Source organism: Opisthocomus hoazin, chromosome W (assembly GCF_030867145.1).
Source record: "Opisthocomus hoazin isolate bOpiHoa1 chromosome W, bOpiHoa1.hap1, whole genome shotgun sequence".
Lineage (NCBI taxonomy): Eukaryota > Metazoa > Chordata > Aves > Opisthocomiformes > Opisthocomidae > Opisthocomus > Opisthocomus hoazin.
In genome coordinates this window covers 490,553-514,252 of record NC_134453.1, presented here as the reverse complement: position 1 = coordinate 514,252, position 23,700 = coordinate 490,553, and the positions used below count along the sequence as shown (strand labels likewise).

The 23,700-nt window shown below is 54.0% G+C and overlaps 1 protein-coding gene across 3 annotated transcripts in view; it reads left to right on the top strand.

Moving 5' to 3' along the window:
- The first annotated feature begins 334 nt into the window (after positions 1 to 334).
- Positions 335 to 23,700, top strand: part of LOC104328496 (NEDD4 like E3 ubiquitin protein ligase) — a 170,418-nt gene continuing 147,052 nt past the window's right edge. For all 3 annotated transcript variants that reach the window (XM_075446699.1, XM_075446698.1, XM_075446697.1), the window contains exon 1: positions 335 to 440. In XM_075446699.1, the coding sequence (XP_075302814.1) occupies positions 393 to 440 (48 nt within the window). In that variant the 5' untranslated portion in view covers positions 335 to 392. The remainder of the gene's footprint in view (positions 441 to 23,700) is intronic.

Sequence of the window (23,700 nt, the reverse complement as noted above, 5' to 3'; positions counted from 1 at the left end):
GGCTCGCGGGCCAGCCCCGCCGCTCGCGCTTTGTGCGGCTCCCCGCGCGCGGCGGCCGGCGGGGGAAGGGCGGCAGCGGCGCGGCCCGGCCCGGCGGGGCCTCCCGCCCTCGGCCGCCGCCATCGGGCCCGCCCGGCCCTCTGCCCGCCCCATCGGGCCGCCGCCGGGGCTCGCGCGTTCCCGCGGCCGCCGCCAGCCCTAGCGCCGCCCCCGGGCAGCACCGCCCCCGGCCCCTTCCCGCCGGCGCTCGGCTCCGGGCGGCCGCCTTCCGCCGGCCCCGGGCGAGCGGCAGCGGCAGGAGGCGGCGGCGGGCGCCTCACCTGGGCCGGGCCGGGCCGGCGAAGCCCCCGGGCGGGAGCGGCGCCCGGCGGGACGCCCCGGGCGGCGGCTCCATGGCGACCGCGGCGGTGGAGCCGGTCTACGGGCTCTCCGAGGACGAGGTGGGTCGGGGCCGGGGCCGGCAGCGCGCGTGTGCCCCCGGGCGTGCCGGTGCCCGGGCGTGCCGCGCCGCGCCGCGGGGTGACAGCCGCCCTTCGCCCAGCGGGCAGCCCCCGCCGCCCGGGCGAAGGGCGAGGGTCGGTCCGGGAGGGCGCCTGGCGAGCCCGCCCCGCCCGGCGGCGGCCGCGGAGACGTGGCGGGGGGCCCCTTGTGCCGGTGCCCGCCCGCAGCCCTGCAGGTGCGGCCGGCCGGAGCCCCCCGCAGGGGCCGGGGGCGGACGGGGCCGGGCCCTGGAGCGGGCCCTGCGCGCGCCCGGCGCCTCAGAGCGGGGCGGCGGCGAACAAAGAGCCGGGGGGGGGGGGGGGGGGCCGGGCCGGGGGAGAGGCGCTGCGCGGCCCCGGGCCCGCCGGTGGCCCCGGGAAGCCAGCGGCGGATCTGCCGCGGCGGAGGGAGGGAGCGGCGCGGCCCCCCCCGCCCCGGTGCCGGGAGCCGGTGTCGAGCTCGGCCCGGTGCCTGGCGCCGATGGGGCTCGGCGGCTCGGTGCGAGTCGTGACAGGTGATGGCCGCGTCCCGGCGGTACCGGCCGCTGTCGCCGCGGGCGTTGGACCGGCAGCAGGCGCCCAGCCGCCTGCTCTGCTGTGCCGCTGGAGGTGGCGGTCGGTGCCCCCCGTCTCGACACCGCGGCGGGGCCCCTGCTGCGCGGCAGGCAGCGAGGGAAGGCGTCGGGCCAGGGACGAGCCGTGTCGCGGTTCCGCGGGTGCAGCGTGTCCCTGTCGCTGCCGGGCGTACCGCTGGGCCCAGCTGTATCTTTACACGAGTGAATAATGGTAATTACAGCAACGTTACATCCAGGTTTATGGGGCTGAGGATGAAGGGCTGGCTGTCAGCCTGCCTGCGGTGTGGCAGGAGCTGGCACAAGGAGACCTGCTGACTGTGGAGGCTGCCAGATGGTTTTATTACCTGTTATGTTTGAATGGCATCGAGTCTGGATGGCTGCATCGTCCAAGTCTCGTTGGGAAGGAGGTTCTTCGGCTGGAGTGGGTGTTTTTATCGAGGGGGGTGGTTGGTTCTGCCTTTGTTGATTTATGAAGCTGCGAGCGCAGTCGGATTTGAAGTGCTCTGTGTGTATGTGCAGGCAGGGGAGAAGCAGCGCGTTGTGAGAGCCTCGGGCGCTCGGGCTGGCACGCGCAGAACCGGAGGAGAACCTTCTCCGTCCCGGGTTGTTTCTGTGAGCCTCTGTGCGAGGACAGGACTGGCTGGCAGCAGCCCACCGAGCCGCTCGCCTGGCCGGCCCCGGTGTGCAGGAAGGCTTCTGCCTCGCCTGACCCCCTGCCTCGCCGCAGCAGCAATCCGGTGGCGATCCCGCCTGCTCCCGGGGTGCTGATGGCCGGCACCCGCTGAGGACCCGCGAGGCTGGCGGGCTCGGTGCCCAGCGCAGCACCCCAGAACGTGGCTGGCGGGGCGGCGGTGACACACATCTGTGGGTTTGAGTGTGGCCTGAGGAAAAGGGGAGCCTGTGCGCCCTCCTGCCGTGTCCCGGGTGGGTGGCTGAGAGCGCGGTGCTGGAGTCTGGCGGCTGCTGCTTTTCGGGGTGTGCGTACTCGCCGCTTGCTTTTGTCCCTGCCTCCTTCCTTGACACGCGCTGGTACTCGGACAGAATGTTGAAGAGAAATGGATAGACAGAGAAATCACCGCTGCTCAGCACCCCGCTCTGCACCGTGGCTCTGAGCTGGAGGGGCTCTCAGGCCAGCAAGGGCGCAGCCACCGCATGGTGCCCATGTCCCCGGCCAGCACCAGGGACCTGGCCTGCTGCACGGCGGGCACGGCAAGGGCAGGCGTCTGTCGCTCGCCTCCCGAGGGAAAACCAGGCCGTTTGAAAAGAGCTGCTTGGAAGAGCCGGCCCCGGCTCTCTCCGCAACAACCCGCGGCGGCCCCACGTCGCAGAAGCCATGGCGGCTGCAGTCGCCCTGCCTGCGAGGAGCAGCGGGCTGGTCGGTGCTTTGTTTCCTGTGTTGCTGCAGATCGGGACGGTGCTGGGCACTTTGCAGAACAGAGCAGCGATCATCTGAAGATATGGCAGGAGGCTGCAGATGGAAACGGGGTGGAGGAAAGAGGAGAAAGGAACGGGGTGAGGACAGGCACAGAGGAGAACGCGGGCAGTGTTCCGCAGCCTGATGGGCTGCAGTGCCAACAGCCTAAAGCGGTGTCGGGTCTGTGGCGCACATACGGGCGAAGGAAGGCGCTGAAGGAGGAGAATCTCCCTGGGGAAGGCGGCTGTAAGTAAGCTTCGTTAAAGGTACAGCTAACGAGAGGCTGAGAGCGGCGGGCACGGTTACAGGTTCATTGCCCGCTGGCCTGTGTAGTTAACGCCTTCCCATTGGCATTGCCTTGGCCTTGACTCGTCTCTTTGTTTGGAAAAGCAGAATCTCCTTGCTGGCCTTGAGAGGCCGCATCGTGTATGTCGGCATTTTGTTATTTTTTCGTTGTTCCTACCTTGGTTTGAAATGCAGTTCTGTTGTATACTTTGTGTTTTACGTAGGGCTTAAAGTAGGCCTTGTGTAGGACTGCCTGCCCTAGCATATTCGCTAGTGAGAAAAAGTAGTTATTTAAATGTGAGCTACACTTGCTTAATGGCTTCCCATAAAAGCAGCAGTATCTCTTACAAATAATTAAGCATAGGCTTAACTCTGCTCGCACAGTGGATGTACGTGTCAGTAGGCCTACCTCATGTCTTAAATTAAACACGTGCTTAGGTGTTTGCAGAGTTAGTGCCTACATTAATCTCTGTGAATAGCTGTAATTCTCAGCAGATACCTTCAGTGTGGACATCTGTTCTCATTTTGCTCAAATGCTCTGACAGGCGTTAAGACACCCGGTAGTTCAGGGACTCGCTGAGTCGCAGATGACAAGCCAAGCATTGCACCTAGCCACTGACAGACCACCTTTCTCTTCAAATGTTGTTTTCATAAATCTGCCTCTCTAAATATGAGGTGTAAAATATAAAAAATTCGTTTTATTAGTTAAAATTACCTGCAAATCACGTTCACTTCCTATGACTTTTTCGCTGTGGCGGGTGGCCTTAGCGTGGGTGCAGGCTGCATGGGGAGGTGCTGGGGTCTCCATCCCTGGAGCTGTTCAGAAGACACTGGACGTGGTCCTGGGCAGCCGGCTCTGGCTGGAGCAGGGGCGGTGGGCCCGGTGACCTCCAGCGGCTCTGCCAACCTCAGCCAGCCGGTGGCTCTGTGGAATGGTATCTGTGCAGTCTACTGGAAGCTTAGGTGCTCTCATGCAATCTCTAAATACCAGTGTGTCTAAAAGCTTATACCCCTGAATAGCAGCAGATGGTTTTGCTCCTGCGTGGAGCTCCCCTCCTTCCATCTGCAGCTGTGTAGCCCTTGCACACGCTTGGTTTGCAGGACAGGCGCTGGTGGGACGCTGTGTGCGTAGCGGTGGCGGCAGCGGTGGCTCTGCGCACGGCACTAGCGGGCCTGCAGCCCTGGCCGGGGGGCAGAGCGAAAGGGAGCCAAACCAGAAGCCCCAGCTCAAGTGATGCAAGTGATTTCCCCCAGCTTCTAGTGTCCCTTTGCAGGGAGTTCCTGAACCATCGAATACAGCGGGACCTTTGGTTTTTAGGTATTACCGGATTAATCTCATAAACTTAATGTACTTTGTAGTCTTTGGGTTGTTTTTTTCCCTATAAGAAGAATGGAAATATTATGTCCATTAGAGAAGTACACCTCTCATTTGTTTCAGTTTGGGTTTTGAGGGTCATGGAATCGAATGTGGCCCAAACAAAGCAGAAGTTTCCGCAGGTATTCCCTACCCCCTGCTCAGTGTTCTTAGGTGGAAGGAAAACTTGCAGCTGCTTGTGTCTGATCTGATTGAAGGAGTAAGGTGTCCTCGGAAAAAGATCCTTGGAGAAAGAGTATCTTTTCATATGTTAGAATACAGGCAGAAAAGAGATTTGTGTGTGAAACTGCTTTCTCCAGTTCCAGCATTTTTCTCTTTTCAAGTTCTATTCAACTTCCATGACTTGTGATTGAATAAACTGAAATTAGAAGCTTCCTACTGAGATGACATTTTGTCATGCATTAGAAATTGTCAAAAAGGAGCTTGTGTTCATGAAAATATCTTGATGCAGGAGATATAATTACATACGCCTTAAAATAAATAGTTCTGGATGTAGTCACTGCAGCTTAACCTTTTTTCCTCATCTGAATTCTTGTGTGCTGTGCTGGGCAGAGCACTGTGTGCGAGAAGTGAATCCAGAAGGATTCCAAGCCCTCGGGAGCCCCTGTGGCTCTGCTTTTAATGGGATGTGCTTTTGGTGAACACGAGCGGAAGCAGTGTGTGGGTGTGATGGAGATGGTACCTGTGGGTGGGGGGAGTTTCTGTAAAGCATGAGCTTATCTCTACTTTATCTAACATCTGGGTAAAGAATAAAACCAAGATTGGCCACAATGATGTCATGGTGAAGTACAGCCTGGGCCGTGAGGTGGCAAGGAATAAGGCTGCGATGCAATGGATGAGGCGTCTCTGGGCAGACTGGCTCAAGGTGAGGCGTGCGAGAAGCTGGCTTTTGTGTCCTGTGTTTGGGTGTTCCCGATGGCTTTGTAGCTCTGGAATGGCCTCCCTCCAGGGTGTCTTCTTCCCATGGAGTGGGGCTGCGTCGCTTGGTGCCCTCCGTGAGATGGGGCTGGAAGGGAACGCGTTATCGCTCTGCTTTTGTGCAGGAATCGCCGTTGGGTTCCGGAGAAGACAGACGCACCTTTTGTGCCCGGCGCTGTGAGCGCAGGCTCTTTAAAAAGAGAGAGGGCTGCGGTTTCTGCTCTGAATACCCTGGTTATGTAAAAGCGCAACGCTCGCATCGGAGTGTGAGCAGGGCCTCGCTTGGTCACGGCAGTGACATGGTGTCTTAGTAATAAGCAATTCAGCATAGTAACTTTTTTATTGACTTTTTAAATGGAAAAAAAAATCTGAATTGGTTTTATAGATTTGAAGTGCATTGGCTTCCCAGGGATAGCACGTATAATTTTAAATGGTGATCAGAAAGTCCAGATAAGGAAGCGTTTCATGAATGAAAGGGCTGGCATACCTACTTGTGCGTACTACACACTGACAAAACTAATAGGCTGTGGTTCTCATTAGGTCAACAGATTTCTGTGAAAGCTTGCATTTTAAACCTGCTTTTAATGAGTTATCGGCATATTTTGGCCACTGTTGTTGACACTAAGTCAATTCCAGTTTTAATGTAAAATTAATGTAATGGCGTTTAAGGTGGTTTGTATTAAGGTGTGGGTCTGAGGCGTGAAGACATTTTAGTGTTGCGTGTAGGCGCGTTCGGAGGTGGCTCTGTCTCTCCTCCACCCCTGCTCTGCTGTGCAGTGGGCAGGTCGCTCTGCAGCCTGGCGAGCGCGGGCAGGGACGGTGCTGCAGCTCCCTGGGCCGCTGGGAGGGAAGCCACCAGAAGCGTCATCTCACGATGGGCATCGTCTCCCGGTGGGCATGGCGCTGGGTGTAGTACTTTGCAGGTCCCTGTTATGGGCTGGCCGTTGGAGGGCACTGTGTGATGGTGAATGCGGAGGAGAAGTTTTCATCTGTCTCTGCACAGACGCCGTTTTCCTGGGCTGTGCACATGGGCTGTGACCCCCACGCCTGCGGATCAAAACCTTTCTGTTGCCACCAGCACCCTGCTCGGTCTCGGCTCGCAGCTTTCTCTGGGAGTTAGGCTTAGTGACTCTCTGATAGGTTTTGGTTTGTTTGTTTCATTTTGAAAACATAACCAGGCACCGCAGGAGTGCCAAATAGGCTTAGCTTTCAGAAGGGAATAAAATTAATGTCTTAGGATGTTATGGGAAGGAAGAGCGCACCCCTCCAGCTTCTAGGTTGGAGCTGTGTCTTCAGACAACGTGGGGTTCAACAGGTTACGGTATTTATCCTTTCTAAACCAAACACAGCTTGTTGTGCAAGACGGGCTGTCTCCACAGGTGCTGTAGGACGCAGAGGCCACGCCGGAGGAGGTGGGACTCGGTGCTGTTATCTTTATCCATGTCCTGCTTGTCACGCCGCGTGAGCCGCAACAGGGGGTTCGTGAGGCAGCGGTGTGCTCCTGTCACAAGATCTGGTGTGGGAGCAGCCTGGTTGGCAGCTGACTGATTTCAGCTGAATCAGGCTAAACTGGCAGCTCCGTAGTCCTAGAGGATTACGTGGGGCCGAGACCTCTTGCTTAATTAAACTCTGTGGCGTATAACCTGGGACTTTTCTGAGCGAGCTGGAAGCCTCTAGGCCTTTTAGTAGCAGCGAGGGATGGGTTATCTAACAGCTTTGGTCAGCAAAAAGTCGTAGATGCAATATCAGCGTGAAGAAGTAGCTTGACTTAGTTACAGTTTTGTAAAGTTTGGTGCCAGTGAACAGAAAGTTTCACTAACTTTTGTTTCTTCCTCTTTTGCTTTCATTGCTATATCCTCTTAAATGTTTGGTTTACTTGTGTTGTATGAAAGAGTTTAGCAGTAAAAGAGATGCTGCTAGACAGCTCTGTCCCCTTTTGGAAAGAAATGAGGTCTAATTTTGCAAACACCCAGTTATTTTTGGTGCGCTGGGTAAGAATGCAGTGGCAGGTTGGGTGACTTCTCCGGCTTGAGCACTGGGAGAAAGGAATGCGGTTTTACTGCTGGCGTGCTCAGCTCAGCTCGGGGCTCGAGCTGCTGCCATGCCAGTATGAAACCCGCCGGGAGCTGTACCTTCAGCCAGGACTAGAACTGTAGCCTTCAGAAGTGCCGAACCCGCTGCCGTGCCAACTCGCTCCAGCGTGGGGTTCTGAAAGCGCTGAGTTCCTAACGCTGGCGCGCTCCCTTCCCCCGTTCCCTCCGTCTTTTCCTTTCCCCTCCCATAAAAAAGGAAGAAGAACAAAACGTGAGGAAAGGGATTGTTTTCTGCAAAGCGGCAGCAATTTACTGGTAATTTTAAAATAAGAGACGTGGTTAGACCGCACAGGCCTGGAAGCTAACTGTGGTTTAAATTGTTTAAAAAAATCCCAAGCAGAACCACCCAAAGCCCCAGCAAGACAAATCCAATAACTCGATTCTTGAAATATATTATGAAATGTCTGTCTTCCAGGTCATGTCTTGACTGGGCAACAAACTCCACGTGTGTATTTGTAGTTGTTCGTTTTTTCCTCCCTCCATTCTTTTAACCTTATTTCCTGTGCACTGGCAGGGTGTAGATATTTGTCACAGTCGTGATTTCTAGGAAATGGGAACCTTGCCTGTAATCAACAGAAATGTCTGCAGTTCCGAGAACACTGGCAGGATGTGAGGAACAGCTCCATGAATGCGCTGGGCTTTGCAGTGAAGCTGTAGTGCCTTGGTTTTGTGCCTGACTGCATGGGCTGGTGGTGTTTGTGGTACCCTGCCAACGCAGGGCGGGTTTTCCTTCTTGGGGTAGTTTACCTGCTGGAGAAGAGCGGATTTGCTCAGCGTGCTGCACAGTCCTGCTGTCCTCTCTCCTTTGGCAGTTCCTGGTTTTGAGTAATCCAGGCTTGGGGACGGAGGTGTGATCATGCAATCTCTCAACAGTTGCTCTGATGAGAGAGAGAGTGTCCCAGGTCTCCTTCACGCCGTGAAGCAGCTTATGTAAATGGTCATCAACTCTTGAAATAAGGCAACAGAAGTATTTAACTTTTTAATAATTGAGAAATTACAATGGAGACGTTGCTTCACAATCTCAGTATTTTATTTATTTCTGCTGAATGCCAGCCAGGCTTTTTTTTCCCCTAGCTTTTGGTGTGTCTGTATGAAATCTTGCTCCATTTTTTTTCTGCTAAATGAAAGCAGAGATGTTTTACTCAAACTTTTTTTTCTGTTTGTTTGAACAAACTTAATAAATGCCTTTTCTTTTTTTTACATTTTTTTAACTGATATTCTGAGTTTTTGCCACCCCTCCTGTGGCCAGCTAGTGATAAGGTGTTCTGGCCAGCAGGTGATGGAAACCGTAGTCTTGCAGTCCTGATTCTGCTGTGTCTAAAAGAAGTAATAGTAATAAAAACAACCGAATGAAAATGAAGGACTGCTTTCTGTTATAAACAGATTGCCTCATTGTCTTGGGTTTGAAGTCGGAGAGGCAGATTCTGTCTCTGGAGGGTCCTTGAGCCGTAGGTCCCTGGAAGCCAGGAGGTAATACCATTTTGGTGTTGCCAGGTGTTTGCCTGTATCTTGTTCTCTTTCGTGTTTGCTTGTAGCCAGTGTAGGAAGCCATTTGCTGGCCCAGTTGTACCTCTGGCTGGTATCCTACATCTGTGAGCTGAAGCCTTTCTCTTTGGGTCCTTCCAGTTTCTCGTGTTTATTGCGTGCTTGTTTACGCGATACGGATCTCTGAGCTGGAATGGGGAAGGGCCCGCAGATCTTGTGGCTCTGTGACGGCCAGCGCTTGCCCCTCGGGTGGCGGGAGCCGCAGGCGGTCCCGGGCTCGTCCCAGACGGAGCGGGGCTGCGGTGGGATGTGCTGGGCGAGGGGGATTCGCTCCGGAGCGGGGTGAGCGGGCGGTGTCCCGGTGCGGCCGTCCCGCCGTCGGCGAGGTGGAGCCGGGTCCGTCGGGCGGTTTGCGGCGGGGACGGCTGCAGAGCTGCTGTCGCTGCCCGGCTGCTCGGAGCCTGCGAGCGCCGGGGCATGCGCTGCGCTGCCTGCGAGGGTTCGGGCCAGTGGCCTTGCAGGGTGATGGAGGTAGCACCTCGGAGCTCGGCTGGCGCTGGGCGCCTTGTCTGCCCGCTCCGGTGTGCCGCTAAATCCACGATTGCTTTCAAAGCTTTTCAGTCCTCACACGACCGTCAAATGGTGCTGCCTGAAGGTGTCAGAAAAGCTGATTCCCCGCTGTGGGGAGCTGACCAGGCGGTCCCAGCACACGAGCTCCATGCCAAGGGTGGGAAGGTGAAGTCCCCGCAGGGTCTGGTGTGGGAGAGACGTGTCAGGTTTTGCCGTGAGGAGGAGGAGGCCAGGCTGAGGCTGTCGGTGATGGAGACAGCCCAGGTGTCTGGAAACGAAGCTGAAGTGGCTGCTTCTGTGAGAGGCCCCTTGGCCCGGTTTGTTACAACAAACTGAGACGTGTCTGCGTGGCCTCGGGGCGAGGTGCTGGGCTGCGTGCTGCACGCCCGCACTGCCCTGGTTTCCTGCAGCTGGGCAGTGGGCACCTCTGGCCAGGGTCCCTCTCGCTGCCACCACCGGGTCATTCCCTGTGACCACTGGCTGAGTGTCAATTAGGGCAGTGCGTGGGCACCACCTGCCCTTAGCAGAGGGAGTCAAGGCTGCTGCTGTGAGGCCATGACCTCTGGAGCAGCTGATAGGAACCCAGTGCTTTTTCCATGTGGTTGGGAGACTTTCGTCAGCTACGACAGAAATAGTTGCTCTTACGTTGTGATTGATTTTTTTTGTGCATCGAAGGAGCTAAATTAACCTCTCGTTGGATCCAGGATGGGTGGCTTTGCTTTCCCATTGCCCTTCCTTAGCTCCAGCTGCGATCCCTCCCGGCCGTCTGTGCTGGCACGCTTCTGATACTGAGGTAAACTGGTACAGTTTAGCCAAAAAGGATTAAAAATCAATCACAAGTTCGGACAGGTCAGCTTCCTGCGATTCCAGTGAGTTCAGTTTGCCTGCTGTGCAGTCCCATGGTTGTCTCGGAGAAGCGATGAAGGCCTGTGGCTGGGTGGGCCAGGAGGGAGACCGTTATGTTCATCCTGGCTGTCTATTTGTGTTGTTTTGGTTCCATCTGGTCAAGTCTTGTCACTTGACATTTTATTCCTCATTTCCAGTGTCTGTAGGAACAAATTGACTCCTGGAGGTCAGGTAGGGAGTAACAGACACAACACTAAAAATTCCTGTGCGAGTTCGGCCAGGATTTTGGGTGAATGATGCCTGCTCCCACAGCCTTGGCCTGAGGAGGCACTTCTCATGCGGAGGAGTTTTGCGGGCGTGTGTTCCCTCGCAGGGTGGGCTGGTCCCGACAGCGCCGTGACAGCCCTGTGTCCCGACAGTGCCTTCGTGGCGACTCGCCGGTGCTTGCTGCTGGAGCAGGGGCTTGTTTAGATAGCACAGGCGGGATGATGAGCCTTGGTTCCCATCTTCTGCTCCGGTAGTACCTCCCTGTCTCTGCACATCGTGGTCTTACCCAGCAGGAGGGCGTTCTTCTGCTGTGTTGTCATCTGCCTGGCCAGATCTTGTGCTAGTTCTCGCCCACGGTTCTGCTACTAATCCTCTTCCGACAGTAATGCTTGGTAAGAGACTTGCAGGAGACAAATCCAAGAGCATTCTCATGAAAAGCTAGATGCTCCTGGGGTATTAGCAGCCTGAGAGTACCGCAGGTGTTCCTCCTTGCTCCCAGGCTTCTTTCCAGTTGTGACCACAACCGGCTGCCTAACTCAGTAGTCCCTTCCGCGCTGTGTTGTTGTCGCTTTGCTGAGTCTTGATGAGTAAGCGTTACAACGTACACTTTGTGCAGCAAGATTTTTTTAAACCCTTTGAAGAAATAAGCTCCGTTAACTTGGTGCAGTGCTACCTTTAGTAAGCCCAGAGTATTTTGGCAGCCACACATCTCTGTGCGCGCCGGTTCCTTGGTCTCTAGTACCGTCCCGCGCCGGGGCAGAGAGGCTGGGAAGTCGCTTCGAAGGCTCAAGTGGCCGCAGCCCCGAGCCCGCTGCTCTGCAGTCGGTGTGGACCCCGGGGGAGCAGGGGCTGCAGCTGGAGACGTCCCTTCTGATCCAGATTATTCGGTGATGCCGAAGTCTCCAGAGCTGCTGCAGTACTGCAACAGGTTCTCGGAGCATGGTTTTTCCACTTGTCAGAGTTTCTTGTATTGTAGATACACGTTGTGTTGGTCAGTTTATCCTGGTGATTAGGAGGTGGCTTTGGGCTGACTAAAAACTGTTTGGGTTTTTTTTGAGTGCTTTTCTGACAGTAATGGCTGCCAAGGATAACATCTCCTTTGCCCAGTGACCGCTTGCTCAAGGAATCAGTGGTGGCTTTTGTCTGATGTGTGGGCTTCCTCGGCCGGCCGTCTGCATGCCCACGCGAGCGAGCCGGTGGAGCACCGGCAGCGTATTAGGACGCCGGGCAGTGCTGGTGCCATGGCAGCTTGGGAGCCGGGCAGGAGCAGAGACCAGCAGGACCTGGCCACCGGTACGCTTGGGCGAAAGGTTTGGAAACCGGACATAAATGTGGAAGCCTGTGGCATTTCAAAACAGCTTTTGAGAGAAATAATGGTCAGTTAAGGTAAGTGAATCTTTCAATCTTTGTCTTTTTATTTCTTTTTAAGCTAACAGTAGGTATATTTTTTTAATTTTCGATTGTTTTTGCCAAGGGGATTGTCCTGGTGGTGCTGTCCTGTTGCCTCTCTTACCCAGGAGGCGGCACCTCATGCTGTGCTCTGTCTGGCGTGACAAAGAAGCCCTTGCGCCTTTCTGCCCTGATGTGAGGACGCGACTGCATTGCAGGCAGTTGGGTTCCGGTCCGGCGGTGCCGGGCGGGTGGTGGCCGTGCGTCCCTGCAGCGCGGGGACGGGACGGGGTGAGGCGGCGCGTAGGCCCCTCCGGCAGAGCCCCGGCTCCGGCAGCGGCTGGGCTCGCCTGCCCAGTGCTGGGGCAAGGGTAGGGCCGGGCTCTCCAGGGTCGCCCCGCGATTGCTCCAGCGGTCAGGCGCAGCGAGGCGGTACCTATGGTTGGGTTTTGTTTGTGTCTCACTAGTTCCTGTGGTAGTTTAGAAGTCAAAGGCTGTAAACCAGACTGGGGTAAGTGGTTAGGGGCTGGGCGTGGGTTGCCTGCGCGGCCGTTTGTCACCAGGTGCCTGTGTGATCTCAGCGCACGGTCCTGGGAGAGCCCCTGGGGGAGCGGGCGAAGCCGCGGGGCCTTCAGAACCGCTGGCGAGCAGCCTCAGCGTCCTCCCAGTGAAGGCGGTGAAGCGTGTAGCTGATGGGGTTTCAGGTCCTGTGGAGATCTTCGGACATCTTGTGTCACCTTCTTCCTTAGAATATTGTCCACGATTTGGGCTGGAACAGGTGCATGTTTTAAAGGGTTTCAGTCATGACTTCAGTCACTGCATTTTGATTGACATTGTCATTAAAGAAACGCTTCTGATGCTTGCTTGGATTGAGTTAGCAGAAGCTGGTGGTCTTCTCTCATCCTGCTGATGCTGTGAAAATTTACCTTTGATCTGGTTGCTGCTGTCACGGAGTCTGGTTTTATGTGAGGTCCAGTCAGTTCAGTTGTGAACTACCCGTAACCGCATTTGGTTTTCTTCGTTTTGCTCCGGTGAGAGGCGAGCAGACGTAACTCGGCGCAGGTAACTGTAGCCCGTGCGTGTGCTCTGCGCCGCGCAGCCACCGGCGAGCCGGCTCAGCTGCCGCACACCGCGTGCCCTCGCCTGTTTGGGCCCTGCGAGCGATGGAGTTCTTGTTTCAAATGCATGAGAAGCAAAGCCGTCAGCCCATGCAGCATGTGCCATGGGGAGGGGAGCTGAAGGAGGGTGGCAAAACGGCTGCGCGCCGTTGGGGACCGTGGCCGCCTCCGGTTTCCTGGCTGCCGAGGCCCTGTGATGCAGACGCCCGGACTGCAGCGTTCGGGCGATGCAATGCGGGTCCTCGCGCCCGTGTAGCTCCGCAAGCTGGGGCGCGCGTGCTGATAGTGCCCGATAACGCAGGAATGCGCTGCAGCAGCGCCGTGTGTCATTGCTGGCGTTGCCATGGAAACCTGAATTTTACCACCGGCTGGTTTCGGGGTGCTAGCGCTCGGCATCCCCGTGTTTATCAGAGGGGCGCGGCAGCGCGGCAGCGGAAGGCCCCCAGCCTGGAGTTGCACCCCGGGGTTGTTGTGACCGAGGTGGCTGCTGTCGGGAGGTCAGGGGGTCTTCAGGTGTCTCCTGGGGCTGGCTTTGCCTTCCAGGGCCGGGGCTGCTGGGGGGACGTGCTGTCCCCTGAGGGCTGGACCCTCGCCCTCTCCCTGTCCCTGCGGTTGGGCCGGGGCTGCGCCGGCGGGCAGAGCTCTGTACCCCACCAGACCGGGGTGCCTCTGGGGAGGAGTAGCGTGTGGGGAAGAACCCCTTATCAGGAGCAGGCGCTCTGCGCGTTTGTGGTGTGTTCCCTGCAAGCGTGGTGTGTCTGAAAACCCAGGGCCTCCGTGGAAAAACCCGTCCGCGGCTCTTATCTGGACTTCCTGAATTCTTCTCGCTCTGGCATTCACCGAAGTCGTGTGTTTGCCTAGCAACAGCTTTTTTCATTTTGAGACAGTTTCTGTTTTTCTTCCTGCCGGATATCACGATCTGGTTCCTGCTACCTGTGAAAGCAGGCGGTCGTGCTCTTCCGCTCCGCGTCGCTGGGATCAGTGGGAAATACCCAGTTAGGAACAAGGGTGGGAAGAGTTCACGTGTCTGGTCGTTGCTGTTAAGGACTGCTGCGTGAGGATGGGTGCAGTTCCCGACCTTTGGATTTCAAGTCTGATCTCTGGTTGCAATCTGTGCCTTTTAGGCCTTCGTAGATAAAGGTGGTATTCACTGCGCCTTTCAGAGAGGGTTAAGCCCTTCCCCGCTGTGAAACTGCTGGTTGCTGTTGTGCAAGTCCCCAGGCTTGTGTGGCTTAGGCTGAAGTGTACGTGCCGTTTTACTGATGCTGAAGAGATTTTGCTTTTTGAACAATGAGGAGTCTTCCAGGCAAATGGAAAGACGTGGTTGTTGGTAACTGGAAGCAGAGAATGACCCACACTGTGCCATCACCTTAAAAAAGCTTTTTCATGGAGGGGATTCCCTCCCCAATATTCCATAAATGCTTTCAGCACCAGGAAGGTGCATTAAAGGCAGGAGGTATGTGGGAGCACAGGGCAGGGGGTAGAGTGATTAATTGTTGTCTTTTATGGTTTTCTCACCTCGCTTGTAGGTTTTAGGGAAGGCTGGATTAGGAAAGAATAGGATGGCCGTGTCACTGAGAGCTAAAGGTGCTGTGAGGAGATAGCACTGTACTGCTGATGGATGCAGAAATACTTAGATATTCCCATCAGAAGATAATAGCAAATTAAGCAGTAGGCCTTGCATGCTGGTGAAACAGTCTGCTGGGTTGGCCAGCACTCTTAAAGACTATTAAGTAAAAATTACCCTTTTCGTGCAGTGACTTGGGAAAGACTACTTGAGATTCTTCCGTTTATTTCACCTGACTTACAATTTAGCGGTATTTCTTCTGGCCGTGCTGCTGCTGGGGTGGAGGATGGTCTGGTTGGAAAATCGCTGAGCTAAAAAGCTGCCGTGCTTCTTCCTCTGAGATGATCAAAATGAAACAAGACGGTTGTTGCAAAAGGTTGAAGCCGTAGTGATTAATGTTAATTTCTCGCTCTCATTACTGCCTTGCATCTTTGGCAACCTACCTGTGGTGCTGTGACTTTTTTCTGGTTTAGTCATCTTCCCATCCCCTGGCAGTGACTCGTTACATGGGAGGAACTTGTACTTTTCCTCTAGCACTGTTTTCTCCAGCCTGCCTGTTGTGTCGTTCTCTGCAGCAGCGCTCCCAGTTCACCTGTTTGACTAGGTACCTAAGTTTTGTGGCTTTTGGTTTTTTTTTTTCTTTGCTATGAAAATGCTTAGGAATACAGAATAAATACCTCTGAGTGCTGCCTGCTTCGTGGAGCTGTCATGTGACAGTCTGTTTCTCTAGGCCGCTGACTGTCGGATTTCCCCTGGTAGCGAAGCCTCCCGTGATGAAACGGGCTGTGATTTGTGCCGCACAGGCTGCTGCTGTCCCTTCCCTGGCCAGGGCCGGGACTGCTCCTGTTCTCTCCACAGCCTGTCTTGGAAAGCCAGCCTGGATTCAGCAGATAGGGGGTAGTCCTGGGTAGCAGACATCAGGCAGCCGGGCTGGTTCCTTGGGTTAGGAATTACTGCCGTGGGCCTGCCCGCCACTGCCAGAGAAGATGGCTCTGCTGTAGCTGTGACCTCGTCCTTCTCCCCAGGCCCCTGATGCAGCTTCGGGTTGAGGGTTGCAGGTCTTTGAGCAAGTGAAGCTCACCTATTCACACACACTTGTGTATTTCGCATTCGGCAAACTGTTCAAACCATTTTCTTCCCCTCCTGTGCAGGTAGGAATGTGTCTAGTACAGCGTTCCACCAAGAAGCAGAAGGATGATGTTACGGCAGCGTAGGGTCACGCTGAGTTGGGTTGTGTGGTGTGACCCCTTCCCTTCCGTCAGATATAGCGACCAAGAGCGGCCAGCCTTTTTCAGCTTGGGGAACGGAGCGGGAAGAGAATGGATCTCTCTCTTGGGGTTATTTTTCTGTCAAATCGACGTGCTGGCCAGACTCCTCTGTGTCTGAGTGGTGGATCGGGTGGAAGGAAGGTCTGGAGAGTGCACAGCGGCGGGAGGCAGGCGCGCTTTGGGGGTAGTGGCAGTTAGGCTTGGTCTGATATAGCACAGTTGGGCACTCAGTCCACCGTGTCCGAGTTGTCCTGGCTGGGTTTGATGTGTTAGAGCTTCCTGTTTGTTCGTGAATTGTTGGTACCTGTGTAGGTTAGCCTAGGGATCCGAAAGTCTCTTTGATCTCTTGAGGAAAGTATGTGGTGCTTAAGTCACTTTTATTTTAGATGATGTATCTTCCCTAGTCCCTTTATATTGCTTTAGCAGGTTCATCTATGGGACTCTTGTGATTGAACACACTGGGTAAAATGCTGCGTCTTTTCCTCTTCTCAGTGTAATTTGTCTTTTGACAAACAAAAACACAGCTTCAGCTCAATCTCCTCATGGTGCTTTGTGAAGGTTTTATGAAAAAGCCAAAAGTTTGAGAAAATGTTCAGATACTTCCCTGAACTTTCTTGGCAATTGCTCGGGAGCTGTACGTGCTGTTTGCTGGAGATCTTGTGTGCAGAGAGAACGTGTTTGCGAGTACTCGGTGCTCGCTGGTGTTCCCTGCAGAACGCGGGAGGAGAGGAGAGCCCAGCAGACTCTGTAAACAGGCTTTGACCTGGTGTGCAGCTCCTGTGTGCTGGGCTGGTTCCCCCCGCTGAACCCTCTGCTGAAGCTGTGAGAATGCTCCTGCGCTGGAGATGGGTTCTGTTGTCTGGGGGGTATTCGCCTGGGGGCGGGAAGCTGCCGGCGTTGTGTAGCAGTTCTGGGAAGTCTGGGTTTTTTCTCCGTTTTGCACCAAACTTTCTGCTTGCCAGATAAATCTCAGCACAGCCACCCTTGTTCTTATTTTGTGTTTGGTGATGTAACGCAGTCTGTCTAAAGTCCCAACACACACGGTGGCTTACCTGGTGCTGCACGCCAGCGCTGCCTGAGCACTGCTGCAGGAAGTGTTGTCTTTGTGGTCCTTCGTGGTGGCATCTCGGAACGTACTGTAGCTGCGTTCCCTGACTTGGTGGTGGCTCTGCTTCTGATCCAGGGCCATGGCAGTGGGGTTTTGTGGGCAGCTTGTGCATTTCCTAAGTTTTGAGGCACTTTTCTTAGTGTCCTAAGTTCCATAGCAGCAGTTACATTTTCTGGAACTGTTACCTGATCTCCTGGGTGGGTTTTGCTGCATCCAGTATAAGCAACTGCAATATGAATTTGTGTATAGGCCAAATAACATTCCAGAAAACGTCCAAGGCCGTATGTCGGTTTGAACCTCCACCATATACGAAAGTGGTGGCCCATTAAAGGAGGCAGTTCTGTGTGCACTTGGGTTTCGGTATCTCTGCAGCAGTTCCTAGCTGTTGTTCTCCCTTCGCTGTGTGCAGCCACAGTAATAATTTAGAAACAAAATCAGACTTTCTGTAGATCATCTTGTTATTTCTGAAAGGGGATGTAACTTCATTTAAACCTGCCTGGAGGAAGCCGGCCTTGTTCTTCAGACTTCTGTTAATTTGTGTTATCCCAAGAGCTTTTCACTGCTGCACTTCGTTCACTCTAATATTGATTTGTTGTCTTGGAAAAAAAATATCCCATCCTTGATTCTCGATGTTCTGGACTGACTCTCTGAAGGCAAACGGCTGCGTGGCGTTAGAAGCACACGCTCTGCAAGCGCCGCTGTGTCTCAGCTCCCCGTGCCGCTTCAGTGCTTGGCTGCTGCTGCGCTGGGGGAGATGCCCGGGGCTGCAGGACGAGGCTCAAAATTCATCCGAAACTCTTGTGTCTGGAATGGTGAGCCGAGATGTTAATAGTTCCAAAGATGGCTTATGTTTGTGATCACGGGCTGCTGAGGTAGATGCAGCTAAGGAAACGAATGTGGAACTCTCAATCCTGAAAACTTTATACAGGTTGTGTAATTTTGGGACTGCAACCAGTTGTGGTGAAGAAGTTACTGCTTCTACCTGCGTGTTGCTGACCCTGTATCGTGTTGCTGACACCACAGAAGATGGGGTAGAAGCTGTTCAGTTGCCTTGTAACTTGGCTAAGGAGTCTGGAATTGCTGTGCCCCCTGCTCCCTCTTTTTTTCTGCTGCTTCCAAGAACACACATCTGTGCTTCTCTTGGGGGGAGGCCCTGCTCGGAGCTGGTGAATGGCTGACCTTATTGAAGATCTTCTGCAATACATCGATTCTGAATGTGACTTTTGTTCAGGGCATGGAGCCACATTTGTCATCCAGAATGCCTGGCAGAACATAAAGTCCTGCCTTTGTTTTGGGTAATGAGTGATGAATATTTTAATGAGTGTTTCTTGGTCTAGTCAGTGTCAAGTACCATTCTGGGAACAAGCAACTGAGCTAACCTCTGAGCTTCGTCCAGCAATTCCACAAATGCTGAAGGAGTTCCCTATGAGCGATTGATACAATTTAAAAAAAACAACCTAAAACCAAAAGCAAAACCAAAGCAAACAACACACCAAGTCCCCCCCAGCAAAAACCCCAAGCCTTCTACCCTGAGTATTTGTGCAGAAATTATTTATGTAAAATAAACAAAAAAATTATAGAATCATAGGTTGGAAAAGACCTCTAAGATCATCGAGTCCAACCATCAAGTTGTATCATTGGATATTTTTCCTTTTGTTTTTATATGGGCTGCTGCTTTTGTAACATGAGAAAGATGAACATATTTCATTAAAGGAAGACAGGTGCCTTGGATATTAGCAGCATTTCCATGGTACAAATACAACTCCCAATGCGTGCTGGCTGCCTGCGGACTGAGTGCATTGCTCACCAGTCTGCACACTAAATTGGGGTGCATGAGGAGGAGTGTGGGCAGCAGGTCGAGGGAGGTTCTCCTTTCCCTCTACACCGCCCTGGTGAGGCACCATCTGGAGTCCTGTGTCCAGTGCTGGGCTCCCCAGGTCAAGAAAGATGAGGAGGTACTGGAGAGAGTCCAGAGGAGGACTACGAGGATGAGGAGGGGACTGGAGCATCTCTCCTACGAGGAGAGGCTGAGGGAGCTGGGCTTGTTCAGCCTGGAGAAGAGAAGGCTGCGAGGGGACCTTCGAAATGCCTCTAAATATCTGCAGGGTGGGTGTCAGGAGGACAGGGCCAGACTCTTTCCAGTGGTGCCCAGCGACAGGACAAGGGGCAACGGGCACAAACTGAAGCAGAGGAAGCTCCAGCTGAACAGGAGGAAGAACTTCTTCCCTCTGAGGGTGACGGAGCCCTGGCCCAGGCTGCCCAGGGAGGCTGTGGAGTCTCCTTCTCTGGAGATATTCCAGCCCCGCCTGGACACGGTGCTGTGCAGCCTGCTGTGGGTGACCCTGCTTGGGCAGGGGGTTGGGCTGGGGGACCCACAGAGGGCCCTGCCAACCCCGACCATCCTGTGATTCTGTGAAAACAAGACACAAGCGTGTGATTGCTGGGTACCTTCCCGGGCTCCTGGATTGCAACACAGAGCTCCTCGTTGCAAATCTCTTATTCTTGTTACAGGTCTTGTAGTATTTTATTTTATGAATGTTTTTCATAATAGGTTAAGTTTTTTCCATGTCTTTGGCTGTTTATAATGTAATTTTATTTCAGGCAACACATACATATGTGTGTATGTTTATATATGAAAACACAAATGTTTTACGTTCACCTGATTTTGTATAATGTTTTCATTTAGCCAGAGAAGTCTTGAGAATATCTAATATACTCCAGCTGTAGCACACCAAAGAAGTTGGCGAAGCTCTCCAAAATGTGTGAATCCATCTCCTGCTCAATTTCTGGGATTACAGCCTGTATTTCATCCTTTTTACTTTTACAGTTTATCGGGTTTGCTGTGCACCAAGTTTCAAACAGGGTCTTTTTTGTAGTAAATTAATGCTCTGAGCACTGAAATTGCAGGGTAAGGTTTAGTGCCAGCAACGTTCACTAATCTTTCTAAAATTGCTTTCAGAGATGTGTTTTGGATGAAAGCCTCTCTAAGAGATTCCTCGTCGTGTTCCTGCCCTGCCGGTCGTTCTCTGGCTGCAGCAGCCAGTGGTGGGCCGTTGGTCTGCGAGCGCGGGCTGTGGAACAGGTCACCAGCCTTACCTGGGGCAGAAGTAAGCCTCCCAACACAGTTTGTTGTGGGGTTGCGTTTCTATGGAATGCATGTTCTGTCGTTAAACAGTGCAGCTGTCATAAAGCTGACTGTTTATGGTCTAAAACCATTAAATACCTAACAAGAATGTAGATTGTGGTGACATAAACATGCTTGTGTGGTCAGTTGGCAACTAACTGGGCTACTGGAATGAAGGAAGAACTCCTTCCCTCTGAGGGTGACGGAGCCCTGGCCCAGGCTGCCCAGGGAGGCTGTGGAGTCTCCTTCTCTGGAGATATTCCAGCCCCACCTGGACGCGGTCCTGTGCAGCCTGCTGTGGGTGACCCTGCTTCGGCAGGAGGTTGGACTAGATGACCCACAGAGGTCCTTTCCGACCCCTGCCATGCTGGGATTCTGTGAAGTACAACTAAACCTCTCCCCTTTTGATACAGGATCGTCTCTTGTACGTTTTGTATGCATAATCAGCTTTTCAAAAATGCTGAAAAGTTTAGTAGGTATTTGAGATTTGCATGTCTTAGGAAAAAAAAATTGAAGCTGGTGACCAGCACCATACTTGTGAATGTACGTTTTCTATGCATAAAGCTGTAAGATACTGGCTTTTTAGTTACCTACAGCCACTTCCTAGCCTTTTCACTATGGAAATGTGAATATCAATCTATGGCATGATAACGATCGACAATGGCTTTTTTAATCACAGCTGTCAACGTCTCAGAGTTTAAAGAAAGAAGATAACAGAATTTTCATGAATTGCTTTAAACAAATGATCTCTAGGATATTCTGTGTGCATCGGAAGCAGTTGCTTCTCTGAAACATAAACATCTTGAAGCTTGGGCTGCGTATGGAATACGTGTATGGAAACAGCACCTTGTGCAGAGCAGCAGCGTCTCCCAGGAGAGCGGTCGGAGGGGAGGGAGCCCTGGGGCCGTGCCTCTCGACTGGCTGCAGCGGCCGCCTGGGTCAGCAGCCTGTCACTTGTGCGAGGTTGGAAAGTTGTGACCGAAGACTTATTTTCAAGCTATTATATGAAACGACAGAAGCTTTAAAGTTGCTTTTTTCAAGGTGTGTGAAGTGGCGGGGGTAAAATACAGGTTGGTGAGGAGCATGATGTGTGTTAAAAGGGCATCGTTTTCTTACGACGTTTGGCTTTTTCTGCTTAGCTAGTGAGTAGTCCGTTCTCAAGAACTTTCAAAATGAACTGTTGGCCGTTGCAGAGGCTCTTGGGGAAGGTGTTTGAAGCACGTTAAGCTGAGCGCTAGTCCCACTGCTCGCGGGATGTCTGGATCCCCGGCGCTGGTTGTTACTTGCAGGTGAGTGTCTGAGGAAGCGCTCTGGTGCCACGCTCTGAGGCAGGCGGGTCACCCCTTTCTGCCCGGACGCGCCCGGCGCGCCCGCCGGTACCGCACCCCGCGCCTGCCTGCGTTCTTAGCTCTGAGGCACCCGGAGGTCGCTTGGCGTCAGCCCGCCTGCGGTGCGAGTGCCTGGGCATGCGCGGCGTCACGCGTGCGGCTCGGGACAGGCTCCTCTGCTGCGTCGGCGGTGCTGATCGCCGGCCACCGTGAGCGGCTGAAATGCGGGCGTGCGGCACTGAGCCGACGGAGGTGCCGGCTCCTGCTTCCCCAGTGCTGGCAAACCTGCCACGGAGGAACCCGGGACCCCGTCCTGCAGGGCCTGGGGTCGCCCGGCGCCACAGAAGGACGGCAGCTCTGCTCGCGGGGCTCCAGCGCCGACTGGGTCCGCTTCGGCAGCCGCGGGCCGGGTCTTGAGCTGTGGGTACACCCGAGTTCTGGTCAAAGCTCTCCTGCTCCTGCAAGTGTTTTGGAATGTCATTAACCAAGCCAATATTGCTGGGGGTGCACTGATTTGTCAGGGTTGTATGGCCTTCACAGAAATGTAGGTGAGTTCGAGTTTTATTCTACTGAACGTCTTCCTCCTTTTCCAGAAAAGCAACAAGTCACCATCGGAAAGTGGACTTATTTCCTCTGCAAGGGAAGCCTTCCAGAGATACTCGTCTCATACTGCCATTCCACTGTGAAAAACTATGTATAAGCCTTTTCTTATGAGCTGTTCAAATATAGGACCGTGATCTTCCAACCCCATGAATGTCAAAAAACCACCCCAACCCAAACAACAAAAACGAAAAAATAAGGGACCTAATATATACTTATAAATATCTGCAGGGTGGGTGTCAGGAGGATGGGGCCAAGCTCTTTTCAGTAGTGCCCAGCGACAGGACAAGGGACAACGGGCACAAACTGAAGCAGAGGAAGCTCCAGCTGAAGATGAGGAAGAACTTCTTCCCTCTGAGGGTGACGGAGCCCTGGCCCAGGCTGCCCAGGGAGGCTGTGGAGTCTCCTTCTCTGGAGATATTCCAGCCCCGCCTGGACGCGGTGCTGTGCAGCCTGCTCTGGGTGACCCTGCTTGGGCAGGGGTTGGGCTGGGTGACCCACAGAGGTCCCTGCCACCCCCTGCCATTCTCTGATTCTGTGATTCCGAGTCAGGACAGCGACATCCAGCAGCGTGGGAGCTGGTCTGCCAGGGGCCCTGGGCGGTGAGGGGGCTCTGCCACCCGGCCTTTAACGCCACGAGCTGCAGAGGCAGGCGTGGAGGGACCCATGGAGATGACAGACCCGCCCCGCTGCATCCCGCGTCCGGACAGCACTTTCCTGTGGGCACTGGAAGTGTTGACGCAAGGGCTCGTGTGACTTTGTGTCCCGGGAAGCGCACAGACTGTGCCAGCCCGGCTCCTGACGCAAACCAACCCCCGACACAAGCCTGACGTCAGTCCGTCTCCCCACTCAGGCATCGCCACTTTTAAACCAATTTAGCGAGGGGGTTTTATCAAGAAATCCTGGAGGACTATTTAGCAGTCTGAAATCTCTCAAGGCCACACTTCGTGGTCTCCTTTTGCTAAAAAAAGCCTCCCTTTGCCCTCACCTCCTCTAAATTTGGTTCCCTGCAGTTTCTCAGGATACCCAAGGCCCTCAGATAGTGGCTGGCCTGCCCTGACCGGGGAGTGGGGGGCGGAACAGCAGCGTTGAGATCAGCTTGTTGTAGGTAATCTTAGAACCCGGTGGTGTGTGACCACACCGCGCTGCTCGGGGCATCCCCCGGCCCTGCCCTGCCCTGCGAGTAGGGGGTTCCTGGCGCTCGCTGGAGCTGGCCGGATTTAAAATCATCCTGAGACGCACCAGGAGTTTGCGTTGTGGTGCATCCCAAGGCAGACGGTCATTCCAGTGTCTAATAGCTAATTACAGGAGAGTCATGCTGAGGTTGGGTTTTTTTCTGAACATAAAAGCACTGATATTTGTGAGGACATAAACAGAAGTTATTCTTACTGCACGGTTTGCAATAAATAAATCTTGCCACGTTCACCCGTCTGGTGAACTGCAGCGTGGTTTTGGTTCTCGGAACAGCAGCCAGGAGTAGCGATGTGGTGATGTTGTGAACGCTCAAATTCAGTTTAAACAGTGAACAACAGAGTTACTGGGCAGTATGTTGGACCTGGTGTCGTGCTGGGTGATGCTGAAAGCTTTTTCAAACCACGAGGCACAACGAAGCAGGGCCACAGCCACCCAGGTGAGCGCTCCTGGCAGTGGCAAGAGCTGTCCGTTTTCAGAGCAGCTTTCCGCTGCGTGCAGGTACGAGTTGCCCTTTGGCCAGCAGGCCAGCATGTATCTTCTTGGAGCCTTGCACGTGTCGTTGCCTACAAATAGAACTTGAGCTAGATGTTTTCCTACCTGCCTGATTCTTAACCACAGTTGTTTGGAAGCTGTTTTTCTGGGAATTCTGTTTTTATCTGTTTCCAAGCCGTCTCTAACTTGCCATTTATAGTATTAT